General features: G+C 37.1%; 1 protein-coding gene across 2 annotated transcripts in view; it reads left to right on the forward strand.

Moving 5' to 3' along the window:
- Nucleotides 1–12,782, forward strand: part of caln2 (calneuron 2) — a 37,706-nt gene extending 24,924 nt beyond the window's left edge. For both annotated transcript variants that reach the window (XM_016672659.1, XM_007554164.2), the window contains exons 5-6: nucleotides 6,112–6,265; nucleotides 12,373–12,782. In XM_016672659.1, coding sequence (XP_016528145.1) covers nucleotides 6,112–6,265; nucleotides 12,373–12,500 — 282 coding nt within the window. In that variant the 3' untranslated portion in view covers nucleotides 12,501–12,782. The remainder of the gene's footprint in view (nucleotides 1–6,111; nucleotides 6,266–12,372) is intronic.
- Nucleotides 12,783–16,640: the final 3,858 nt, after the last annotated feature.

The following is a 16,640-nucleotide window of genomic DNA, read 5'->3' on the forward strand; positions in this document are numbered from 1 at the left end:
GTGATTTCAGACATCAAATAATGCAAATAAAACAAGTTCATATTTGTTTAGAAACGACAATATTAATGTTTTAACTCAGGAAGAGTTCAGGAATCAATGTCTGGTGGAACAACTTTGAGGTTTTCAGTTTGTGGTCTTTTGTAGACGCGACATCTATTTTTTCCATCGCAGATTTTAAGATGAAAAAGTAAAATTCACATTCAGTTTAACACAATCAACCTTTAGTGTTAATTGGTCATGGATTATTTCAAATTAGCAAAACAAGGTCATTCATGGATCAGAAACTTTGACACGTGTTGAGAAAGACATTCAGCCAGTAGAGTTATAGCACTTTTAGGTAAAATAAATTCATACTTTGTTGTTTATAGGAAGCGACCGGTGGGATATGAATTCATTTTAAATGGCTTTGGAGGAAAGCAGATCTTATAGAGCAATAAGTTTCAAATCCACATCTGATTACAGCACGTTTGTGTTGTAATCAGTTGTTTTCTTGTAGCGTCTTGTGCTGGCTCTCTTCATTTATGCCCCTTTTTAAAAGTTTTCCTTTTTGTCAAAGGCGTATTTTAACTCCCTCCAAAGCTTTCCAGTGGGATCTATGTTCTGGCATGTGATTAAAAGAAACTTTTTCTTTTTGCTCATTTTTTCTGGTCTCCATTGCTAAAACCCCCCAAGACTTTTGGCTCTTTCTGAACGTTATAAATCTGGAAGCTGAAGAGTAAACAAAGTCTGTTTTCATCAATTTGGTGCCCTGAGTGAAATTCTGGGTTAGCGTCAGAAAATCAGACCCCCAGACCTGGATAGGTGCTAAAATTAACCCAACAATCTTTCGCCTCCTCTCTGACTCCATATGTAAACAAATTAAGGGAGAACATGAGAAGTAAAAAAGCTGTTATTTTTTTCACTAACGGCTCATTCACCCTCCCCTCCTGGCCGATGCTCCCAACTACGCTTGTTTTTGCAGAAAATTGCACTTTGAGGGGCTAAACTACACAGGAAACTTTTCCTCCTAGCTTCCCTGATCCCGACGTAAACATTGAATCAAGCCTGATTCATAGAAGCTCAGTGTAAAACATCCCAGTTCATCCCAGCAGCCCGGCCCTCTGGTCCTGACTGTTCATAGTTGTTTTGGTTGGCAGTTTGTCAAATCTGATTCAGAATGGGAAAATGCCTTCCTGCCAGCCAGACTATTGATCAAAGTTACTTGAGCCAATAAATTAAATGGTTTCTTTATGTAGTGTGCTCTGAGATGGATTCTGCTTTGAACTGGCACCTTATGAACTGAATTTAGAAAACATTTCCAAAGTTAAGTCAAAGTTACAGCTTCTTGAATGATGACTTGTCTAGAGAGTCTGACATTAATATTGTTGAGCTTTTAATGTGTTTTTTTTTTCAGGGTTAAATTATTTTACAACAAAGGACTTCAGTGATTTTTTTATAAAGAAAAAGTAGATACACAAGTTTGAATGTATGATGAATGTTTTTCTGAGATGTTAGAGAAAGTCAAACAGGTTCATGATTATTAATACACATTAAAACCATTTCAATTGGAATTAAGAGAAACAAACATGTAAGTAACTTTTCAGCAAGATATAGGGGTTTGTTTTAAGTAAATAGTTCCTTAATATCAGTGACAAAGTACTATTTCCAATGGAAGATAAATTTACTAATAAGACATTTTTCCATATTATAAGTGAAATAATCTGCCAATGAAACAAGGACTTTCTCATCAATATTAAGGAGTTAAATCAAGCTCCTACACTGCAAAAACACAAAGTCTTACCAATTATTTTTGTATTGTTTCTAGAACAAATATCTTAGTTCACTTGAAATAAGACAAAACTAACTTATAAGTAACTTTTCAGTAAGATATAGGAGCTTATTTTAAACCAATAATTTCTTAATATTAAGATAAAAAGTACTAGTTCTATTGGCAGATTATTTCACTTATAACTTTGGGAAAATGTGTTATTGTAAGTGAATTTATCTGCCAATGCAACTAATAATGTTTAATCAATATAAAGGAATTATTTACTTAAAAGAAGCTCATATACCTTGCTGAAATGTTACTTGTATTTTTTTTCTTATCTCAAATGAACAAAGATATTTGCAGTAGAAACTAAACAAAAACACCTGGCAAGATTTTTTATTTTTGCAGTGTGTATCTTGCTGAATGCTTACTTCTAAGTTAGTTTTGTCTTATTTTAAGTGGATAAAGATATTTGCACTAGGAACTAAAACTACTTTGTAAGATTTTGTGTTTATGCAGTGAAAACACTGCATAAACACGTCGTAACCTAAAGTCTAATGAAAATGTACGTTCAGTTCCTAAAATCTGGATTTATGTAGTGACTCTAATCACTTCTGAAAAAACTAAATGTTTTTAAAACATCATACAAGATGAAGGAGGATTTCTGCAGCTTTCCTAGGAACACTTTTTGTTCATTACAAAAAGTTTGACTCATGCAGATCTGACAAAGTTCACAATGTCTTCAAATGTGTGCATCCAATTATTTTTTGAAGTTCTTTGTTGTATCATCATTCAGCTGTGGAAGAAAAATGGTTCAGAAAAAGCCATGCTGATGATCAGGGTATGCAAATTTCTGACACAAAAGTGGAAAAATAAGTAAAAAACTAAATAAAACGTGGGCGATAGAGTGAAAAGAATCTCTTCCGTTTTCATCTGTTGAAGCAGTACGAAAAGCTATTTCTAATGAATCTTTTTAAAAAAACATTACATGCATGTTATGATGCATGTTATGTAATATCAGCCGTTTGGTGGATGCTTTGATCTGCAGTGCGGCTCTTTGTGTGGAAATGCTTTCAATGTGGCATCCAAACACTGAGTGGGGCTTTTCATCTTCAGAATGTTGTGTTATGCTGACAAAATCTGATTTTATTTCTGTAGATTGAGACTTTTACTGTGCCTGTGTGGCCTGCTGACACCACACAACATAAACTTTACTTAAACTTAAGTGAAAATAGCGCAGAGTAAAACAAAACGTGACTGCATCCAGTCAGTGTTGGTGGCTTTTCGGAGAAGGGTCAGCAAGCAGAGCAGGTGGAGGGTCTGAGGAAACAAGCTTGTGCTGCTTGAAGGCCGGGAGGATTAGACAGGAAGGACGCCGTGTTAGCACCTGTTCCTCTGATTGATGTGTCTTGGCTCCTTCTGCATGTCGCCGAGTCCCCTGCTGGGCTCCTGGTAGCCGCTCGATCATATGCACGCACAAACACACCGTTAGAAATGATTCAGAAAAGACAAAGACAAGAAAACTCAATATTTTTGTCTGCCCCGTTCGTCACTCTGTGTTTGTCCTTCAGAGACAGCAGAGGAGGAAAATAAAACATTCTGCTGGGTAGTTGCAGGTAGCGGGTCTCCGCGCAGACAGACAGGAACATTGTGCGTTTTCTCTCTGCCTTCAGCTGTCATGTCATCTGTCCTGCTGCTGCTGTTCAAAGACTTGTTCCTCTTTTTCGTTGCTCGTGTTTCGGGCTGAGACAGGAATCAAGCTGCCCCTCTAACTGTTGTTGCCACTAACTGTTCCTGTGCCCTCAGGGTAGTTTTTGAGTGCTTCCTGTCCTGTGTTTTGTAAAATACCTTCTTCAGCAGAGTTGCACTGCTGCACAACAAGACAAATGTGAAAACCTGAGAGATCTAATTCATATTGAGCATCTTCTGAACAATCAGAAGTAAAGATAATTTCATTAGTTTTGCTTAAGCTATCATTCTGAAATCAAATCAGAAGATTAGCTGTAACAAATTATTTTAAGTTGGTCCAAAGAAACATTTTTTCAGTGCAGAGGACATCATTGTTTTGCTTTTGCTTCTAACTCTTGTTTCATGCAACAATGATTATATTTATATATTAATAGAAACAAGTAAGTGTTTTAATTAGCCGAAAATCAGTTTGCAGAATTAATGCATCTACATTAAACCATCCATTCAGAGGAGCAAGCTGATCTCTCTGTGTTTCGCACATTAATATCTATTTGGCATAAATCAAAAATGATTTCACTTCAATTAAGGGACAAAAAGCACAAACAATTGCAACTGATAATCAGAATTAATGTTATCATTAATCAGCCTAATGTCTCTCTGCTGCGTAAAAAGAAACAAAAATAAATTAAATAAAACAAAATCAACTCTCCAAATACTCTACAGCACAAATGAGAAGCTTTAGGGATATCTGATTAAAATAAAACTTTTGTGACATATTTCTTGAGCTCTCAGGAGTTTAACCCTTTACTTGTCACCCCAAAAAATGCTTATGTCAGACAATGTTTACTAGCGTTGCAGGTTTTTTATTTTGTGTTTTTAAAGTGTTCTGTGACAGTCAAAAACACAAAATGAAACTGAATACCTGCCTCTTACTGAAATGCCAAATTGCACTTTAGTGTTTTTCAAAGTGTGCAATCATGTAGTTTTCATGTAGTTTTGATTTGAAAAGGATGCGGATCATTCCTGATCAAACCCTGGCGGAGCTCATCACAAAGACATAGTTTCTGAAAATTGCCTTTTCTTGCCTGTTTTAACCTTATTATTCTTACTGTTTCTTGCACATTTTTACACTTTTTTAAGGTTGCAGAGATAAAAAAAAAAAAAAAGAAAAAAGCTGTTTCAAGTTGCCATGTCTGGTTGAAGTCGATGTCATTGTCTGTGTTGCTTTTCTTTGCTCAGAAAGGGAAAAGAGGCTCAGAATGAACACTAGATTGTTGGACTCTGCATTGAAATTGCTGTTTGTTTGTGACGCCTCCTGGGTTTTAAATTGATAGTATTTTTGTTTTCTTCTGTTCCCATTTCTGTGTTTGTGTGGGAGTTTCCATAATTACAGTGCAAATCACTCAAAAAGGCAATAGAAACTGTAAATTAAGACTTCTGCACAGAGAGTGATGCTTACAGGTACATCACGATCTGAGAAAAATATCACTTTTTAACTAATATGTAGACATTTTAATAATGCTCACCTGGTTGATTTGATTTGTGTTAAATCAATACCCAACTTCTATTAGCTGGGCACATTTTTAAAGTCAACTGTGTTTCCAGCAAAAGCACTCAGGATGATAAATAATATACATTTCCAAAGACACAAATTATTGAACAGGAAAGAATTAAATACCAAGACAAATGTTGTGCACTTATATAATCCTTTTCTAATCTAGTGGAGGTTCCACAAAGCACTTCACAATGCGTTTCTCATCCATAGACAGCCTTTCTATTATGTATTTGCACTCTGGATATGTCGTCCTTTTTAATATCATTCAGCCACCAGAGGAAGGATTTGGGAACAAATCCCCTCTCCAGTTTGGAAAACATCCAGCCTCCAAGTGAGCTGCTGTGTTTGGGGACAAAGAATAATTCAGAACCACAAATTAAACTTGGAGGTTACGTTTCCTAAAAGAAAAAATCTATTTATTTTTACAGCACAAGATGAGCAAGGCTATCATTCCCTTGCTAAAATGAGCATCTTCTCCTGTTACAACTCTTCCTCATCTCTACCACTATTGTCTGCCAGTTCTGTTTTCTCCATCTGCCTCTCACTACTTCATTCATCTGGCTTTTCTTGAACTTCATCATACTTTCCCTTTCTCAGCCTCCCTCTTTCTGCTCGTTTTTCGCCATGCCTGCCTCAAAGAGGCCATCTGTTGTGCTAAACCATGCGGCTGATGGTATTCCAGGAAGCCAGGGATGTAAATATTCCAGACATGCTAGCAGGTTTCAGGACGCTGGGCGCTCGCGTATTAGTGGAGTCTGCTGAGGGTTTCGGAAAGCAGGTGAATTTTTTGGATCAGTGGAGGCGGAATAAGAGTCTGATGTTAAATGAGAAGCAGGTGACGGCCTCATAAATCATCTTGAACGTCTACAAACAGAGATGCAAACATGTGTCAGTTTTTACTGTGATTATTGAAGCTATTAAAGGGCTGGTGTGGTTGTGCATGTTGATATCAAATATCAAAATAACTTAGACCATTATTTTAGGAACTTCTTTAAATACAATCAGAATTTCACACAGACTTAGACTAAAAGTAGCGCCAGTGTTCCTTTGCATGACAACATATTTTCTAATTTTGCTGATGTTTCTGTTTCTCTGCGTTGATCACTTTGTGCCCCTGCAGTTTGACATGCAGCAGCTGTCTCTGGATGAGCTCAAGCAGGTTCTGTTTCACGCCTTCCGGGACCACCTGACGATGAAGGACATAGAGAACATCATCATCACGGAGGAGGAGAGCCTCAACGAAACCTCAGGGAACTGCCCTGAGTACGAAGGAGGTGAGGAAGCTGCTCTCAGGGAAAGTCTTGGTCCTCTAATGAAGACTTGGAAAGTTTCTCACAGGAAATATTGTGCTCTGTTGTTGTTGCTGTTATTTCACAAGGTCAACACTAATGGACTTATCAATTTATATGATCGGAAAATAGAGTGAAATATTGTTTTGCTCTTTTCCCGGTTGGCTGATTAGAAAACTAGACTCTAAGTCCTCGTCCTCTAAGAGAGACCACAGATCTAAAAGTGCTTTACCTGAAGAATCAGAATAAATATTTATGTTTTTCTGTGTCGATACTTTGCATTCATGAACATTTTGAAAGTTAATGTTGCTGTTTGTAGAAGAAAATACACCGATCAGTAAATCAATAGCACCTGCTACTGATTTTACTTCCAAAATCAAAAACATCAGCAATCTGCTACTTGAATGAACACAAAGTCGTTTCTAAAAAAGGGGAACAAATCAGTAATTGTTAGATGAGATGAATGCAGCACATGCTAGGAATCTGAATATTTTACCCAAATATGAACCAAACATGTTCAGATTCAAAGTGATCTTTCTTTTATCTTTGTTGATTTATTTTCTTTTCCATGATGTCACATGAGGACCAATGTGCTGGAGCTACATTGATTCTCCTCCACACTGTAAAACAACAAACGTCTCTAATTTACGGTAAATACCGTCAGCTGTGGTTGCCAGAATTTTACAGCGTAAATATGGATTTCATGGTAAAAACCGTATAAATAAGATTTGATATGATGACTTCCAATAGTGTTAAAATATGGCGTTCAAGGTGTTGCCCCCAGAAAACTTGCTGAGGCAGTGGTTGGGCTGTCGACAGTCATTTGTCGTGTTTTCGTGTTAAAAAATGTTTAAAATTTACAAGAAATTTGAAAATATCACGTGACAGTTATATGTTATTGGGAGACTGGAAAATTAATACCTAAACACCAACTATAAAGTCTTAAAAAATGCAATAGTAATAAAAAAAAAGCCAACAAAATAAATAAACAATGCTAAGCCTGGTGGGGACACAAGCAAAGCCTGGGGGCCCGCCAGGCTTATAAATATATATGTGAGAAACCCTGATGCATACACATATATATTTATTTATGTACATTTTAGAAAAGTAATACAAATCCTTTAAGAATTAATTTTCTGTTATTATTCTGGCATTTTTGCATACAGAAATAGTTCAAGGTTCTTCAACCTTAGTCCTCTGCAGGTTTTAGATCAGGGGTGTCAAACTCAATTTCACCGAGGGCCACTTCAGCATATTGGCCCCCCTCAACGGGCCACATTGATGGTACAAATCAGGAGTTCATCCCTGCTAAAACTCACCCCAGACAAAAGGCAGACTTCCCTCATTCAGTTCTGTAGAGGCTTATAATGAGCCAATGGTCCAGGTGTGTTAGAGAAGGAATCCATCTAAAGTTGCAGATGGTAGCTCTGGAAAACTAGACTTGGGCACCACTAGCATTAATGTATAAAAATACAATGTTAAAAATAAATTAAACACCACCTCCTATTGTTAAATAACTGATTTTATGTAGTGAAGTTTTAAATATTGCATTTGAGTTTCCATGGCCTATAAAATGCTGGGGGGCCACATGTGGCCGGCGGGCCTTGAGTTTGACACATGTGCATTACGCCATAGAACTGCCAATTGGTAATTGAAGTAAAGTAACTTCGATTTCAAAGAAACCAACATTGAAGTCGATTGGCAAATGAAACATCACAAAAGAGGAAGGCTCTTGTTGTCTCACTGCACCCCAAAAGATGCATAACCTACAAAAACCATTTCTGTCTGGTTTCGAACCAGAGACCTTTTGCGTGTAAAGCAAACATGATAACCACTACACTACAGGAACTGAACTTCTCTGCTTTGTTTCAGTTTGAGGTTCCAAAGTTGGTGATGTGAGATGCAACATGAAAATTTCAACCGAGGCTTGCACACAGATGCCTGGATTCAGAGTACAGACCATGACACCACAGAACCCTTGTTGACCTTTGCAAAATCTGTTTCTGTCTGGTTTTGAACCAGAGACTTTTTGCATGTGAAGCAAACGTGATAACCACTACACTACAGAACCTCAGGCTCTTTGCAGTGTTCCTGGTAGATGATCCAAATTTTGTTAGAGACTAATGTCAACGATGGGCATGGAACAATGTCAAATTCTTATACCACAGATCGTCTCAGAGAGCACAGTAACTTGGTGAACAAACTGTCAGACTTATACTTGTGCCTAATTTCACATTACAGTCCATAAACTAAGCCTGGGATCAAAAAATTGTATTAAAAATGTCATTAGCAGAGACAAATGGTTCTACAGAGACTTGGCTAAATGGCTATAAAATAAAATCAATCGTTACAAATAAAATATGGTTCAAAAATAAAATTAACACATTAAAATAAAATAAAAAATATCTCTGAAATACAATCAACACTTGAAAATTAAAAATGGTTCAAAAATAATATCAACACTTCAAAATACAAAATCTCTGGAAAATAAAATATTATGTATGTTGTTTTGAAAAACATTAGAATATAAGCACTTTTATCAAATCTTCATTGTGGTAAGATCATGTAAGTTCTTCTTAAATCCATAGAAACTCAACAGTTTGTAAGGTAGATGAGTTAGCTCAGCAGGTTAGAGCACGGTGCTGGTAATGCTGAGGTTGTCAGTTCAAACCCTGTATAAGGTCTTTCATACAATCAACACTTCAAAATAAATAAGGGTTCAAAAATAAAATCAACACTTCAAAATAGATAAGGGTTCAAAAATAAAATCAACACTTCAAAAATAAATAAGGGTTCAAAAATAAAATCAACATTTCAAAATAAATAAGGGTTCAAAAATAAAATCAACACATTAAAAATGGTTCAAAAATAAAATCAACAATTCAAATGTATAATGGTAACTGTTTCTGTCTGTTCAGTCCATAAAATCAATACTTACAAATAAAAAATGGTTAGGAAGTGCATTACAAACCTTTTGTTGAAATGGCGCGTTAAAGTCAAGTCTCCATTACAGACCAGAGAAAACTAAAGAGAATGCAACGTTGTGTTAATCCATTTGAGGAGCCGGTAGTTTATCTTGAGGAAATAAATGACGATGCAAAAGTTAATTAGACTGTAACATGCGCAGTCTGCTGCTCAACCACTGCGGAATTAGAAAGAAACTGCTGGAAGTAACTCATCCAGTGGATTTAACAAATGGAGCCTTCTGGGTTCACGTTACCTAGGAGATCGGCGCTCTGGAGGAGCTGCAGACGTAACATCTGTCCGTTTCAGAGAAGCGAAACCACGCAGCAAAAAAAAAAAAATCCTGGTAAAAGCACACACCGGACCGTGCAGGGTAAGACACTCAGAGTTCAGTTGATCTGTTTGGATCAGACAGATCCAACTGACTGATTAATTAGCGCAGATTTTTCTGCGGATGGGGACCAGGAGGAAGTGCGTTCAGACCCCAGCGGGTGAAATGCTGCTAATTTAAGTGAAGTCGCTTAATTTAATTTATTATAAGTTATTGGGGCCAGTCAGTGGTTTTTGTCACTACGAGAAAAATGTAGATACATTTATCTGCTTAATCTGTGATGGGATCTGGATTCACGGTGAATATTAACTAAACCGCATAAAATGCGGCTAAATAGCCGATGTTAATATGATTGTAATTTCACGGATAAAAATAGTACATGACCGATTTAAAAAAAAAAAAATGTTGTCAGTCAAGATAACGGATAGCAAAAAGAGTCTAGCGCCACCTGCCGCCCTGACACCAACTCACACACATCTTCATTCACAGTCTTACTTATAAATAGATCCATTTATAAGTAAGACCAAGTCCAAGAAATAATGTTAGCTTGTCCATGTCTCAGTTTTATTCACTGGGGAAATCAATAAGCAGCTTGAGGTGACTCTGCTGCTCTCTAGTGGCAAGAAGCCATAATTGTTGGCTGGTAACAATCGGAATGCATTGTGGGAGATGTAGTTTGTAGTCAATTCGTGCTCAAAACCTATTTTAAATCAATCATCGGCCTATAATATGCTGGGGCGGGCCACATAAAATGACAAGGCGGGCCACATGTGGCCCGCGGACCTTGAGTTTGACACATGTGTTTTAGATGCATGCAAATGGAGAATTAAAATAAAATTCTCTCACTTTTCAGAACTGACTGGATCCTCCTGGTCTTGGTGTGCAGACTGAGGTATCCCTCAAAAAAGAGAAGGGATTAGAAATTAATGCAGAAGTGTTGGTTGAGGAGGTGATAAGGGCTGGCTGTACCATGGAGTTATTGGAGGAGGAAAATTAGGAGTTTTGAAAAGAGGAAATAGAAAATCAGCCGTCTTTTCCCCCACATTAACCCTGATCTCAAATCCTCCTCTTCCCTCTTTCATGCCGGCTTCTTTCCCCTCCGACCAGTGGGACCTCTGTACCTTTGACAGTTTCCCTTAGATCCAGCAGTCGGAGCTTTGACGCTGATTTATTGATGCAGTGTGTGATTCTAACAGGCTGAGACATGGGACCTGACAGAGAGGAAACTTTTGGCTTTTTACTTCGGCCTGTTGGAGAACACATCTGCCTCTTCCTATCGCTCTCATTTTTAATCTCTGGGAGGCTCTGTCTTTGGAGAACAAAAGCTCTCTCAGCCCAAACAGCAGCGGAGCAAAACTTCCACCTCCGTCTGCCTTTCTTTGTTTTTGCTGCTGCTGTACAAGTTTGTAACCAGTCTGTGCCTGTTATGTACCATTCTTTTTACATCAGAGATGATGCGCTCATAATCTGGGTCACAGACATGAGAAGCAAAACAAGGCAGCAGGAAATCTTAGCTGCTGTGTCATCTATATTTGTTTCAGTCAAAGAATCGGTGGATCCCTGGGGAGCAAAGGAGAAATCCTCAAACCTAAAATTTTAATCTTGGTTCAACAGAAGACACATAGGAATTAATTTATTACTTCGGCAACTCTAAAATCTTTTAGCATGATTATAGTTGACATTCTCAGAAGTCTGTATTTAAGATTTTATGGCTGGTGTTATGAACTCAATGGTTGCACAACTGTGCCCAAATTAGATGAACGAATCCTTTATAACTTTAAATACAAGTGCATAAATGTTATCATCAGATTCTCAAGTCCTAAGGGGAATTGAGTCATTAATATAGAGAATGCAATAAAGTCATATGAGGCGCTACAATAATCCCTGTGGTCAGATAAGTATTGGACAGTTTTTCAAACCTTTTCAGGCCGAAGACCAATTATCCCATTTAATAAACTCTCACTTGCCACTTAAACTTAAGGCATTTATCTATTAATTTTAAACTTAATCCTTTGGTAAGCTAACTGTAGCATCGTGCTTAGAGCTAATGTAACGGCAAATAAACGGTTATTTACATGCAGGACGTCACGCCCCCTGGTGGCCCGCGAGGTAATGCATGTAAACAACCGTTTATTTGCTGTGACGTCAGCTCTAAGCTACAGTAAGCTTACCAAAGGATTGCGACCATAGTTTGAAAAAGACTGGTTTAGGGTGAGATGACAACAAAATTATTTTTAATTCAGCTTCTTCTTCTCTTTTTTGGGGAGCATTGGGCAGAGATTTAACAGTTTTAATAACTGGCCGTGAAACAGTAGAATCACACTCAGACTTCACAACACAAATTGACAGCTACAGAAGTTGTATTCGTTTGTTTTTCCCATCCGTTTTGATTTTAGAAGGTAGAAAGTCCAACGAATGTAAATGTTTTTATTCTTAATGCAGTGGATTTTCCTGTTGGGCATCATGAAAATAAATTTAACTTATTTTTCCGTGTTGTATGTTCACATTACTGCATATAGCTGTTCCTCAAACAGGGATTTCTTGAGTGTGTGCTCCCAGTCCTTCAACCTTTTAACATTTATTTTTGTTCATGCGTTTGTATGTTGCAAATATGAAACTTTAATAGATTTCTGTTATTCTCCTGTGGATATTTTCTCTGATTTCTTGTTAAAATCTGATTAGCTGATAGGATTTGGGGTTTGACGGGTTTATATAATAGTCTAATTATGAATCACCAGGAATTACAAAACAATGACATGCTCATGTTTTTCTTTCTTATTCTTTTCATTCCTTCCAGTTCATCCTAAGAAGAAGAATCGGCAGACCTGTGTCAGGAAGAGCCTGATCTGCGCCTTTGCCATGGCTTTCATCATCAGTGTCATGCTTATCGCAGCCAATCAGATGCTGCGGAACGGCATGGAGTGAAACCAGTTGCACTGTGAGCATGGGGAGTGGGACAGAAACAGCCATGACCTCACATTTTCTCTTTGCAGCCAAAGCTGGACCAGCCACAACCCAAGCACTTCTCAAAACAATCAGTTGACCTTGGTTTTCTTTGTTTTTGTGTGAATTATTCTTAGAAAACAGACAGTGTGGATTAAACATGGAGAGGTTTGCTTGTTTTGCAATGAAGATGTCACCAGGTGAAGTCACTTGAATTTTAAATGCAAAACAGTTATGGTTTTTCTATAAATTGTGACACTAAACTAATTACTTTGCTGTTTTCAAGGTGAAAACGACCCTTTAAACTTAATTTTACAATTACCAGAAATGCTTATCAGGTGCTTTGAGCCATTCTTGGTTTTCAAAACAGTGAATACATCAAAAAGCTGCATATTTACTCTTGAAAATGTGCAGGGAATGTGAAGTGAGTGAATGTGAGCACTCTATCCTGGCCACAGCATTGAAATTCATACCAGTTTCCTCACATCTCATGTAGCCGTGCATCAACGTCACGTTTAGCGTGAAGCATTTGCATCCTCAGCTCAGTCTGCTGTTTGTGCTACTGTGTCAAATCTTTATGTGTATCTAGAGGAAGCACAACTCAACTCTCAGAAAGGGACCACTTGATTCCCATCACGTTTTAGTCCAATGTTTTTGTGGCGTGGAAAAGACAATGTATATAGATAATTTGCAAAAACCTCATGAGCGTTGTAAAAATAGACCAAACTGGATTCAGTTATCAGGTATGCATTTGTGGGGAAAAGGCCTCATATTTGCATTTCATTGTTATACAGCTCATCTGTAGAAACCCCCTGACAGCATGCCAGTATATATTGCCATTAACTAAAGATTTCCCCATAGATTTCTGCTATCTAGCTTATGTAATCTTTTACTCCTCTCAGCAGCAGAAAGTACACTGCAAAAACACAAAATATTATCAAGTAATTTTGGTTTAGTTCTAGTGGAATTGTCTAAGTACACTTAAAATAAGACAAAGCTAACTCATAAGTAACTTTTCAGCAACATATCGGAGCTTTTTGGAGTCAATAATTTCTCAGTATAACATGGGGGAAATGTCTTGTTATAAATGACATAATCTTCCAATGGAGCTAGAACTATTTCATCAGTATTAAGGAATGATTCACTTAAAACAAGCTCTTATTTCTTGCTGAAAAGTTACTTGTTAGTTCTGTCTCATTTCAAGTGAACTAAAATCTGCACTAGAAACTAGACCAAAACTACCTGCTAAGATTTTGTGTTTTTACATTGTACAAAATAAGAAAAACTACTAAGCTTTAACATTTTCCCACTGGCCACTTTATTAGACTCCTCTGTAAACACAAACAACAATAACATGGTAGCAAGTCGCTGCAATTTGGTGACTTTGAACCTGGCAGGATTGTTGCAGATCTACAGTTTCATGCAGACCATCTCTCAGGTCCACAGAGAATGAATGGCCCAAATAAGAGAAAATATCCCCTGAGGAGCAGCTCTGTGGAGAAAAATCTGTTGACATCAGAGGAGGATGATCAGGCTGGTTTGAGATGATATAAGACAAGTGTAGCTCAAATAACCATTTGTTAAAACCAAGGTGGGCCAGTAAAACATGTCTTCAACTGCAATATTCAGCTTTTGGAAACAGAATTTGGTGTATAAAACATGAAAGCACAGCACAGGTTGCTGGTGATGTAATGATGTAGAGGAATACTTTAAATTTCGGCCTCTTGGTACTAATCTGATAATGTCTCTTCCTTTATGGCCTCAGTGGACCCATTTCCTGAAGGATACTTCCCGCAGGATCATGGTCCACGTGAGGAAGCTAAAAATCTTCTCAAATTGAGAATTAGTTCATTGCAGTCCTCCAGGTGTCAATTCAACAGAGCACCTTCATATCATGGATTTGCAGCCAACAAATCTAAATCAAGCATGTGAAGACGGACCAGAGGACCGTTTCTGAATCTATGCTACGGAGAATCCAGGCGGTTCTAAAGTCTGAATCAAAACTAACCAGGTGTACCTAATAAAGTGGAAGGTGAGTCTGGATAAACAGGAGACGTGTGACGTGTAGTTAGGTTCTTGGAAAAGGTTTCCCTCTAGTGGTCAAAATGGGAACTAAAGCTTAATCTGAGCCTTCAGATGTGTTGTTGGATGTCTGTAAAAAATGTATGAATTCAACCCATTATTCTTTTTTTGTTTTGCTCAGGACTAAATGGAAAACTGTAATATTTTTCAGACACATTTTTTTGGTTTAGCTCTTTAAAAAAAAACCAAAAAAAACTGCCGTCTTACAAGAAAATGAACCTTGAGACACTTTAAAAACACACAAGATCACTTCACACACACACAAATGTAATTTAAGGATGAAAATGACCAAATAATTCTTAAATGTCTGCTCCAGATTATAAGTTATTTATTTACAAACAGATATAAAGAATATGTGGGACAGATGTAAAGAATATGTGGGACGTAGTAACAAAAACATGGTTAATAGGCATGGGCTGGCCTCCATTTTTACAGTAGCAGGGTATTAACACAAACGTTTGAATTAAGATTATCTTAATATATTTTAGAGTGTAGTTGTTTTTATTTAACAGAAAAGTCACTGTTTTTCCTATACAGCAGCCTAAATGAGATTGAAGGATGGCACTACTTTTAGCTTTAACGTCATCACTCTGGGAAATGTGGTAGCTTCATTTCAGCCAGCTGACAGCAGTGTGCAGCACCACACAGCCAGAGAAAATTCTGCTCAACATGGGACTTTCTCTGGCAGCCCATTAACATAACTTTAATCTGGAGGAACAGAATTAAACCACATTTTTTTTAAATTATGGTACCCTGGTACTGCTAACCAGCCCATGTCTAATCAATAAATTAGTTTTTATAAGATAATTATGTGAATATAAAGTATCTTGTATCATAAATGTCACTTCAGCTAACCTGTCCAGCCCTGTGTAGATCATTGCTCCTGACTTTGACTTCATTATATTCATGTGCATTTGAAACCAGATATTTAAATACACTATACAAAAAGACACGTTACCACTTTGATCAAAATCTGACAAAAAGTATTTTAAATAACAAGTATGATGTTGATCATTGTGGTCAAACATTTCAGTTTAGATTCATTAGAAGACAGGAATTTTTTATAAAATTTAAGGTCTTGGTTCTTGTGTTTACAAACTGTAATCTGACATTTTATGCTGCTTTTAGAGTAAATGTCTTCTTCCTCTCTAAGTAGCTTTCCTGCCCATGTCAGTCCAGGACTCATTTCCTGACTTCAGCCAGGATTTTCACTTTTTTGTTTTTGATCTGTGGTTGATAAGCACATTTTACACCAAACCTCTGGCGCACAGAAAACTTCTCTTTCCTGAACAAAACACAGATGGACGTTCCTATTTTGTTCATACTTGGAAATTATTGTTTAAAAAAAGATGAACCCTGTATTTTCAGACATCTGGCTATTGCACACTGTAAAAAAAACCAAAGCATTCCTAATTTACAGTAAAATAATGGCAGCTGTGGTGGCCAGAGTTTTACCGTATAAATATCGATTTTATTGCATTTATATTTATCAATACAGGTTGCTTCCAAAAACACATTGTCTCCTTTTTTGATATTATGGAACATCTAAAGAAATCAGAAAAAGTGCACTGTAAAAAAAAGAAAAGTCTAATATACGTCAGCTGTGGTTGAAAGAATTTTTATAAATACGGTAAAGGCCGTATTTATACGGTAACATCTATTTTTATACGGCAAAACACATAAATATGGTACAACTCATATTTATACGGATTTAAACTCGTGTAAATACGACAAAATTCTGGGAACCACAGCTGCTAGAATTTTAGAGGAGTTTTTACAGTGCATTTTTCCTGATTTCTTTAGATTTTCCATGATGTCAAACGAGAAGGGAGTGTGTTTTTGGTCTCAATTTATCAACAGGTTCATTTATTAACTGAGAAGCTGTGAAATAATCAAAGGCTATGAAGGCATATGATATGACATGATATGACATGATATGATGAGATGACTTCCAGTAGTGTTAAAATTCAGCGTTCAAGTTTGCCCCCAGAAAACTTGCTAAGCCTGGTGGTTGGGGCGTTGGCAGCCATTTGTCGTGTT

This window comes from Poecilia formosa, unplaced genomic scaffold, assembly GCF_000485575.1.
Source record: "Poecilia formosa unplaced genomic scaffold, Poecilia_formosa-5.1.2 Scaffold3, whole genome shotgun sequence".
Classification (NCBI taxonomy): Eukaryota; Metazoa; Chordata; class Actinopteri; order Cyprinodontiformes; family Poeciliidae; genus Poecilia; species Poecilia formosa.